This window comes from Xylocopa sonorina, chromosome 15 (assembly GCF_050948175.1).
Source record: "Xylocopa sonorina isolate GNS202 chromosome 15, iyXylSono1_principal, whole genome shotgun sequence".
Classification (NCBI taxonomy): Eukaryota; Metazoa; Arthropoda; class Insecta; order Hymenoptera; family Apidae; genus Xylocopa; species Xylocopa sonorina.
The window spans coordinates 6669921-6680319 of NC_135207.1; the positions used below are offsets into that span (position 1 = coordinate 6669921).

Genomic DNA, 10399 nt, shown 5'->3' on the forward strand with positions numbered 1-10399 from the left:
GAGAAGCTCGTGACCGGTTATTCCCAGAAATTTCATCACTTTGTCTCGTATCCATCTGATACTGCGAAATGTAATTATTTATTTTATTCCATTGGAAAGCGAACGATCGAAATAAAATGTTCTGTTATTACCGATAGTCCATGTGCACCACAGAATGTCTACTTGCTACATCGTCATCGAGATCGGTATCTCCTTCGTTTACGACGTCTGTTCTTTTTATCTCCGTCTTTGATTCTTCCATCTTTGAAAATATTAGCGTTAACCTTTACACACACTCCAACTTTACACCCTGAATTGATTAAACATGGACGATCCGCGAGTATTTTCGTGCGTATCGATGTTGCCATGGCAGGCAAACAAAGTTGTACGCGCAAAGAAACGATGGAATAGCAAACAATTCTTTTCGATGAAATAATTAATTTCTTAATTGAAACTTTATGCTAGATAATGGAAAGGAGTTTTATTCGCAACGAAGGAGTATATTTAAAAAAAACTCGTTACACTGTTGGGTTACATAAGGTACAGTTGAATAGTCGTACAGTATTTTTTGCTATTGCTCGTAATACACACATACATCGACGCACACATCTACGAATCTACTACGTATCGCTTTTATATCGAAACCCTGTTCCTTGTCATTGGTAGGATACGAAGTTGGTAATAAAATAATTTCATTTCTTCAAGCAATTCCTTCATCGTTACAATCGAATGAAAACAGAATTACCTCCTGAAGGCCAATTAGACAATTTACAATTATATTATTATTCTATACATGTTACAGCTAGATCTATCTTAAAACGAGAATTTTACAAGTGCTTCGTTACTATGTTAGTTGCTCTAATTACAACCAAGAGTATTCTAAAGAGAAGCTAATTACACACGCGTAACCTTCCTTCCCTCGTTCAAACTTCTTCACCTTCTAATCGCGATTACAATGATCATTTCTCATAGAATCGGAAATTTGAAGCAAACAGAAAGTTGAAGAAGGATAAGATTGGACAGCAAGACATCACAGATTTGATCACTCTAAAGCTAAGTTTTAAATCTTTCCTAAAGTTTCGTTCCTCTTCAGAATCGTCTCCTTCTTCTCGCTTTCCGCTGTCTGCGGTTCGATCAATCCCCCCAGGACAGCCTCGACGTACTCCTCCCTCCCCTCGTCGGTATCGAGGGAAAACCCGATCGATGGTAAGAACTCTGTCTTGACGACTGTCTTCGCGGACTCTGTGGTAAGGGTGGCAAGAGTCTTCGGCGTGGAAGTGGTAGCGAGAACGGTCGAGGCGGTGGTAGCCTCGGTCGTTTCGGGTCCACCTTCCTTCCCGTAAACCGGTTGTCCAAAGTTCTGCGCCAATTCACCTAGAATCTCCTCTTTCGATCGAGGAAGGAAAGTACTCGACTCTCTGGGATCGATCCGCTCGACTCGGGAATGAGACTTCGGTTCTGCTGCTACCAGAGTGCCCGCGATAGAAAATGGCCGGGGAACTCGGTCCAGTTTCAGTAACTCGGACATCAATTGAAGAAGACTGACCGTATTCGTCGAGTCATTGCCGAACAGTCGAGACTGATCTCCGTTCTCCACAGCAGTTCTCATTGCAGTAGTATCCATTTTCTCCATTTCTCCTACCACTTCTGGCATGCGATGGATCTCTGGCTCCACAGACTTGATCACCTCCAACCGGTGCTCTTTGTCGTTTAGGGTCGAGGTTTCTTTCCCGTGTTGGGCTACCAACTTGCTGATCAAGTCCTCCCCAGACGGAACCAGATCTTCACCTTTGTTCACTGTTAACGTTACTTGATAGGGTGAGTTATTTTTCTCGATCGTCTCCTCGATTTGTTTTAGAGTCTCCGGTCTGATGGACCCGAAGAAAGCATTCACCGCAGTCGAAGCTTCTATATCGCTCTTTTCGCTCTCAATCTTTGGTTCCTCTGCGTTTCTGGGGGTAACAGCCCTCCAAGTTGACTCCGACGAGTTCTCTTCGAACGGTTTAACCGTTGAACTGACACCCGAAGAGTAATTCGCAGTCCTCTGCTCGACATCGGTCTCGCCGCTATTTAAATTAAAATAATTATCCAACTGTTCGGGGTCGCCCGAAGGACCTGCGTTAGCATGGTTACTCGTCGCGCCCAAGTTTTCGTCGGGGGAGGAAGTCGAAGGTTGCTCGACGTACTCGTCGGAATAGGTACTCTTCGTTCCCGAATACGGCCCATCGTGCAAGGTCGAGTAACGAATCAGCAAACTGGGTACTTCGGACAGATCCGGCACCTTTATCTGGAATTTAGTTTTTTCAAGGGGTTTTAGGAGCTCGGCTGGTCTGGAGGTGTGGGGGTCGTTCGAAAGTTCAGGATCGACGTTGGTTTCATTGTACCGATCGCTTGGACCATTTAACGATACCGAAGAGCCGAGAGTATCGCGAGTACTCGTCGTGCTCGCCTTTATAGTACTTTCTATAACCGATGGGGTGGTTGAAGGTACGTTAAAAACGTTGGTCGCGTCGCCTGAAATTTCTTCCCGATCAGCTTTCTTCTCTCTTTGATCGTTTCTTTGGTATCGTTCAGTTGTCTCCCTTTGCCTCGGTTCACCAGTTTTATACGAATCAGCGGACGGTGGTTCAATCGATTGCTCGAACTGTTCTTTCGTTTCATGGTTCGCAGGATTCTGATCCTGAACGGAGATCTCTCTGAACGATTGGCGCAACGCTTGGCCCAGACCGATGCTACCCCTGGTTTCAAACTCATCGACGGTTCCATCGTTTCTGTAAACGGCCGACAAAGGACTTGTTCCATTCAACGCTCCAGTTCGATTCGAATCGAAGTCGGCAACTCTGACTTGGAACCTCTCCCTGGACTGTCCGAGACTTCTGCTCTCCTCGCTATCGGAGTCCTCGTAATCGTCCTCGTAACTTTCTTGCCTGAAACTGTGATCGTCATCGTTCGAGAACACTCTGGTCGGCGGGGTGACGAAGCTTTTCGTCCTGCTGCGCGAGAAATAATAGTCGCTGCTGTCTATCACCTGATCCAGCTTGTTGTAGGCCAAGGTAGACGGTCTGAAAGTGGTGGGAACCGTCGGGGAGTAGAATCTTCTAGTGGTAGTGGTTACAGTGGGCACCGTGGGCGCGTACGACGGTTGGAACTGATCGGTGAACTCGTTCTTCTTCCTTTGGGGATCGTTAATCTTTTGCACGCGAACTATCGGCGAATCTTCGTACGGAGAGCCGGATTTGTCGCCAGGGTAGAATTTCTCTTGATAGTTCCGACTGTGCTCGAATTTTTTGCCCTTCAGCTGATACGGTGGGAGGAAATCCCTACTGACAGGCCTAGGATAGTCCTCGAAGTTGGCCTTTAGGTCGTTTCCGTTCGCGTCCACCGGTGAATAGTCTATAATTGGTGGTGGACTCCTTTGGTAGTCAACCACGATCCCCGTTCGGTCGGGGTCGACCAGACCGTCCTTGGTCACGTCTGTCCCCGATTGAAGGCTGATCATGGCGTAGGCGTTTCGAATCATCTCGTCGTCGTCTTGCTGGTAACTGTTCCGGTTCACGTCTATGTACTTGCCACTGGCGGAACAGTCGACTTTGGTCCACCAATCGCAGGTGAGCAGCTTCTGGCTGAACGTCGAGCCTATCGGGCAGAGGAACGAGGAGACCAGCACGTCGTGGCATACGTGGAACACTTGGCATCCGGCAACCTCGTCCGCGTAGTAACCTGCGGAAAATCGAATATTTTCCTCTGAATCTTACTCTGCTAAAGTAAGTTTCCGTAATGGCGACTATTACTCAATCGAAACTAGTTAGCCCATTACCCTAACGATCGACTTTTATCGTCCTCCTACCGATTAAACGTGTTTCCCCTTCCCCAGTTTTTGCGTCGAATAACCACGAAACGGGCAATGTTCACGTTCGACGAACATTACGTAAGGGAACGCGGTGCGTCGTTTCTATGCGCGTCCAGCATCCTGCCGCTCTTTCCCGCCTTTCAAATTATCTAATAACACGACTTCTTCCTCGATGCGCAAAGGACGCTTCGAAATTTTAATTGACTCGCTTTCCACGGGGAGCCTTGTCGCTGGAATTCGCAAGCCCTCCATGTCAAGGAATTTTTCCCTCCCGCGGGTTTCCATAAAAGCGAACAGCATAACTTAATCTATCGAGCTTTCACTAGTTTTCCGGAGGGCAAAAGTCAAACGGTCGAACGAATAATACAGCTATTGCTCCTCCTTTATCTTTAAGAAGATTATTCTCGTCTCTTCTCCACCGACCGTCCGTATAATGGTAAAACGTAGAATATTGCTGAATAACAAACGCTTTCTTCGAAGAGAAAATGACGTTTTCGTAATAGACACGCGAAAGATTAATGGCCATTAAATGGCAAGCCACCATGGAACGTAGGTCGATTAACGTGAGATTTTCGTCAGTTTTTTGCGACGAAAAGTTGCTCGCGGCGTGGCCTCCGCTTCGGCCCCGTAGCGGGTAGAACGGTGGTGACCTATTACGAAACCGAGGAAAACGTGCTGCTCTCGTGTGCGTGAGAATCATCCTTGACATCGATGTCGAACACGAGAAGGTGTGAAACGCGTGATAATCGTACGGACGTATTCGTTATTCCGAACACCAGTTGCTACCAGCATTACGAACATGGCTGAACAAGTAATTTCATTCACCTCGTGAGCGACCTTCGCACGTGAATCCTGTCTGAGGAAGCGTTGTGTACGCAGGATAATCGATTCCTGGCTCCCCCGGCACATTCCTCCTGATATCTGAGAGATCTGAAAGGAAGAAAGGACGGAAAAACGGCACTGTACGCTTTTATGCTATTTTTCAAATCAAAATAAATATAATAAAACGTTTCAGAGTGACTGTTGATTGGGAAGAATGATTTGCGTAAAAAAAAATATTACATAACCAAGGTCGCGGAAAGGACCTCGCGAGGATAATCCGGCGCGCGTGACATTTATACCCGGAGCGCCACACGTGATCCACGTAATTCGCTCCGGGTTTCACGTGACCTATGCCGCGATTTTTCCAATGTTCGTCATAGCTAGCGCCTTTCACGCCACTTGATTATGTCCTCGTCCCGTGGATACCATCTTTCACCTGGCACCTGGCAGTTCGAAAAGAACTCTCGCGTACTTTACTTGTCCCTCTGATTGTCGATTCACGCGATTGTTTAACGCAACCATAATCACCGTCCATCGAATCTTCTATTTTCTACAATTATTAACGCGTTGACACCGATTCCAGTCAATGACGCAACCAGGTATCGATTAACATAAAGAATCAGCGGTGTCGAAAGAGGAATTTTATAGCGACCTTACAGTTAATTACTGCCTCGTTAAAACTAATTGGTTCGCGATAAAAGAATGATGTTTCATGGAAGGGGAGAGACAAAAGCGATCGGGTATTTACCTGTTTTCTCTTGGTAAGGATCGTACTGGCCACCGGCAGATCCGTAACTGTCGAACGCGCCCTCATCTTCCGGGTCGAAGTACTTCCTGAAACGACATCGTTGCTCGTTAATCACGCCGAATAAACGCGATTGAACGCGATTGAACGCGAATAAACGCGAGACGAAACTCTACCTCCCTCTGGTACCGTCGATGGCTCTTCGTGACAGGAAGCTCCTCCTTGGAATTCCATGTTCGAGACTGCCGTGAACGTTGCACAAGACCAGCGTCACAACACCTGAACAAATGGGGGGAAGTGCCTTCTTTATAGCTGATAAGATTCAAGGATAGGATGTATAAATATTAATAGAGTTCTTCCAGAGTTTGCAAATTTCCGAAATTCTTTCAACATCTAATCTGCACTGCTCCTCTTTTTCTAATAACCTCTCGAACCAGCATCCAATCATGTAAAACATCGAGTTCGAGCAGAACAATGGTCTCACGATCCAGATACAGGCATCCATCAAACTCGAAAGTGGATTGCCAGCCTCGTGACTCGTCCAGAATCATAGAACCAATCCTCGAGAGCTCCATCTCGATTCTTCGAGCGACTCTCGAAACTCGAATTAGTTTCTGGATATTATTAGCGAGTACATAGGACTCATTAGCGAGCTCCGGTGATCGGGTTTCGCTGCTTCTAATTCATTTTAATGGTGTTAATTTCAAGTGTTTGCGATTTAGTTTGCCGCGAGATAATCCTTAGAACGGTGAAATTTTACAGACCAAACTTGGCACTGCAAAAGGATTCTTCTTTCGAAGAAGAGAAAACGTCAAGTTGCTCGACGCGTATCACGGCCATCCGGGAGATCAGGGCGATCTCGGCCACTTTCTCGCGTGTAACCCGATTAAAAAAGTATAGCACGGAATGATGTCATTGGGAATGCGAGATAACGGAACTAGGTGTCGTGGGAGGGGCGATTATCGTTCAGGATCGCTTGGTTCGAGGGATATAGAAGAGCATGATCGCGGTAGTTTGGCTGGCATTAAAATGATGCTCTCCAAGTTGAGAAAGGTCAACCAAGTTGGACCTGTTCCCGTGCATACCGACCCATGCTGGTCGTGAAAGACCAACCGGTATCGTCGCGTTAAGTTTTCGCGTTTAGCGTTAGTTAACTACCTTCCCGTGGACGAACAGAGAAAATTCTAAAGAACAAGAGCTATCGGCATTTTAATTGGGGATTTGATTATTAATCGAGAGATCCTCGCGTCGATCGAAAGAACGCAGAAACCAGTAGCTACGGGAAATTAAATTACAACTCGATCAGCTTCCGATTGATGCACTCGTGACGGTGAGAATGTACCAACGTGGATGGCGTTGCGTAATTTGTGCGTGCATACTCGATGAGGAACACAATGAACTGTAACGAACCAACTGAAATTGTTGCACAACTATTCTCCTGCAATTTGCACGTGATTCGTAAAACTTATCGTAAGAATAAAATAAAGTTGAACAGTTTCAAAGGCCACTGGAAATTTCAATTTACTCATCATTTTTCGATGAAACATTTCATAATTGATTGTGAAATAACAAAATGAATCAATCCCAGGCTGCACCCACGATATCGGAACAATGGTTTTCCGATTGACTGGTCGCGAGTGAAACCACAGCTTCGAGATTCCGTTTAAATGCGCCGATTAATTCGGAATTACACGAAAGCGAAATGTCGTGCTCGGTGAACATTCCCATAACGGGATTCTCGATAATTCATATTACCGTAATTAGCGTCAATTTCACTGTCCCGAGTCCTAATGTTACGTATTATAAAAATGATAAAAACGCGAATCGAAACACTTGAAAGTATCCTTGTACACTGGGCAGAAAAGGCTATAAATGGTAAATATACGTAAATCGATCCGCGTGGAACCGATCGGGACGGTTGTTTGCTCACACTTACACAGAGCGGGCAGCGTGGTCGGCATTTTGTCGTCGCACGTCGCATCAGTGTTCCCGGCCAGCGTGAAGCACCCGATGCACTGCGGCCGCACCGGTCACCGCTCGAGTCTTCTTCCCGTGATCCGTGCTCGTCGAAGAGGAAGGGATCCAGCGCGCCTCTTACCTTTCTTCTTCTCTTCTTCTTCCTCTTCCACCTCCCGATCGCGCATCGGTCATCCCTTCGTATAACATTTTTAACTAACTAAGGTGCTCGTAATTATTGTAAAATGGAAAGTAGAGCAGAAACTAAAGAACTAAGGCCAAACTAAAGAAAAAGATATACGTATAAGCAGTAAGCTCTGTCTTTTCTTCTTCCCCCCCCCCCCTTTTTCTTCTTTTTCTGGTGTACTTTAGGTTACTTTCTGCGGATTCTTCCTCGCTTTACCCAGTCCACTTTCCTCTTACGCGTTCTCTCTTCGTACGCACCCGTTTGCCCTGCACATTCGGGATTATACCTTTCCACCGTTTATATAATATTCTGTTATTACTTATATGTAACATTAATCATTCGGATGGTATGAAAAATGCTTGTTCAAAGGTTACGGAAAGAAGAGAATGGCGCGAAGCAAACACAATTAAGAAGCAACGAGTGGAAGATGGGTCAAGGATGCTCGTCACAAAATTGCAGATCAACTCGATCGAAACTTGTTCGATCTGCTCGACTTTCTTCCTTTCTCCTATTATTCGAGCGCGCGGGTTAATGCTCAAATAATCGCGTATACTTTCTATCCGACACGCGTTACAATAGCGTTGTGTCCGATATCGGCAATGATCCTCCGTTTGTCCATTTTCTGATATTCGATTAGGTAACAGAGCGATGGACTTTCACAGGAATTCCAAACGCCTCTGCGACTCGGGAACGAGCCGCGGAGATTACGTTCGTTTCGCATTCGAGGGGACCCCCGTCGATTGCTTCACTTTTATACGTGACGCGAACAAAAATCTCATTACGCGTAAATGGATGCGCATCGTTCATCAACCAGTGGGTGGGTTGCGATCTTGAATTTGTTGAAAAAACCAAATAGTAAGAGTAAGGCACCCTGAAATCGAGTGGACGCGCACGAACACCCCGGACCGCGGAAAGGAAAAAAAGGGAAACGGGTGCAGATCGATCGCGTCACCGGTGACGCAAGTACCGTTTTCTGCGTGAAAGCGACGGCTGGCGGATTTTCTTGCGAATCGGCGAAAGGACGAGAGTTGCATCCTCCGTGGTCTAACCACGTCCAGTTACGCGAGAAAGGCGGCTTCTCGCATCCGTTCGAGCAAAGGCGGAGGATGATCGTGGGCAGCCGCACGCGCCTCTTGTCATCCGCGTCATTTGCCGCCTTGATTAATCGGTCACGGTCGAGATTCGTCCAAAAAATTTCGACAATTTCATTGAACAAAATTCATAGAAACCTCCACCTTTCAAAGGTTGGAACGAGGCCAAAACGAAAATAATCCAAGAGTGAAAGTTGTTTTTCTCATTCCGATTCGTTCCAGATCACAATGGCGCCACGACGACAGACTTTTTTTTTTCCCCCCCTCCCCCCGATTACTGCTAACCGCTAAACTGTGCCCCCGGTTACAGAACATATATTTCAATACTGGGAAACGATCGCGCGACCCTTTCGTCCGTCCCTCTGAGAGAACATTATTCCACTGCTATTCCGTTAATCGATAACAATCTGTTCACGCAACATGTTTTTCTTTCAAAATTAATTCTTTTTTTTTTTTTTTTTTTTTTTTTATCTAGAAGACAGTAAACCACTTTAACTATTACCAATTCAGGAGAAATGTTGCTAATATTATTTACCGCATGCTGGTAAAATCGTGACCTACAAGCTGGTAAATGTATAAATTCATTGCACAGATTAAAAGTTGCCGTTACATTCCAAGTTGGATCGTTACTATTTATATTCTCCGACGTATGAACTGTGTAGACAAACAACTGCAAAGAGTCCGCGCGCAAAACTTTAGACGAAAACCACGGTATAACGTAACATCAGCGAGCGAGTAATCGATTCGTTTAGACAATTAAATACGTACTCGTAGTTAATAAGTAGTAAGTAATCCGACGTAACTTCGCTCCTGGTACTAAGCCACCCGGTTCTAACTTCAATTTCATATTAGCCATCAATTACGATGATTTCAGCAGACGAGGCATGAATAAACACTCTAGAGTTTGTGTTAGCCGGTCTAGCGAAATTAGCACGCAAACGAACGAAACTTTCGATCGAATATGGAGCATCTATTTCGAACTAACAGCGAACTTGAACTTAACCAGCAGATGTAATCTCGATTAAACCGGCACGATAGCCAGGAAATTGGTAATTATCACGGAGAGTGATAAGACCAGTGTTCCACTGTTCGTAAATTTGTTGGTGATACTCCAAGGAATCAATTTCGGAGGAGCTACAGGCATCGTTCTCGATTATCTTTTATAGATCAAACGAAAATGGCATGAAACTGGAAAATGGAAAGATCGGCGCATTAACGATGCCGATTGAAGATTAAATCGCGAGATAGCGGAGCACGCGGGTTACACGCCGGAAAGAACGTTACACGTACGCGGGTGCACGTGTGTACGTACACATAAAAGCGTTATTCGAGCTCATCAAGAGTTTCAGTCAGCACGTAGCAATCAATTCAAGTACACGACAAGTGAGTTGCTTCGCTTCGAGGCCTTTCGAGGCGTTTTCCAAGAAAATTCAGAGCTGACAACGATCTTTCGTACAAACAGCTGTATGTGTACTAGAGAATTAAGAAATATTTTTTATTAACCTTAAGAAGGTTTTAAACCTTCGAACCGAACTTTATGCATATACGCATACATATATGCAGCCTGGTTGGGATGGTGGCTCGTGCGCGGCGCCGATGAACCAACTCGGCGAAAACCTACCGGAATTATTAACTCCTGTCAGTCTAGCCAGCTCGTTGCACCAACGAGCACTGCCTCTCTTTCATTTCCCTCATGATTCACCGTTCTTCTTTAAGTGTTCGAAAATGTTTGCTTTTTAGTCAGTGGATTTCGGAAAACTGAGCAGAGG

The 10399-nt window shown here is 45.6% G+C and overlaps 1 protein-coding gene across 1 annotated transcript; it reads right to left on the reverse strand.

The window, feature by feature from the left end:
* Positions 1 to 1031: 1031 nt before the first annotated feature.
* Positions 1032 to 7402, reverse strand: LOC143430689 (uncharacterized). Its single transcript, XM_076907069.1, has 5 exons — positions 7333 to 7402; positions 5573 to 5675; positions 5400 to 5485; positions 4655 to 4759; positions 1032 to 3699 (listed from the first exon to the last, which is right to left on the reverse strand). Exons 1-5 carry the CDS (start codon positions 7355 to 7357, stop codon positions 1040 to 1042), a joined length of 2979 nt encoding a protein of 992 aa, XP_076763184.1. The 5' UTR covers positions 7358 to 7402; the 3' UTR covers positions 1032 to 1039.
* Positions 7403 to 10399: the final 2997 nt, after the last annotated feature.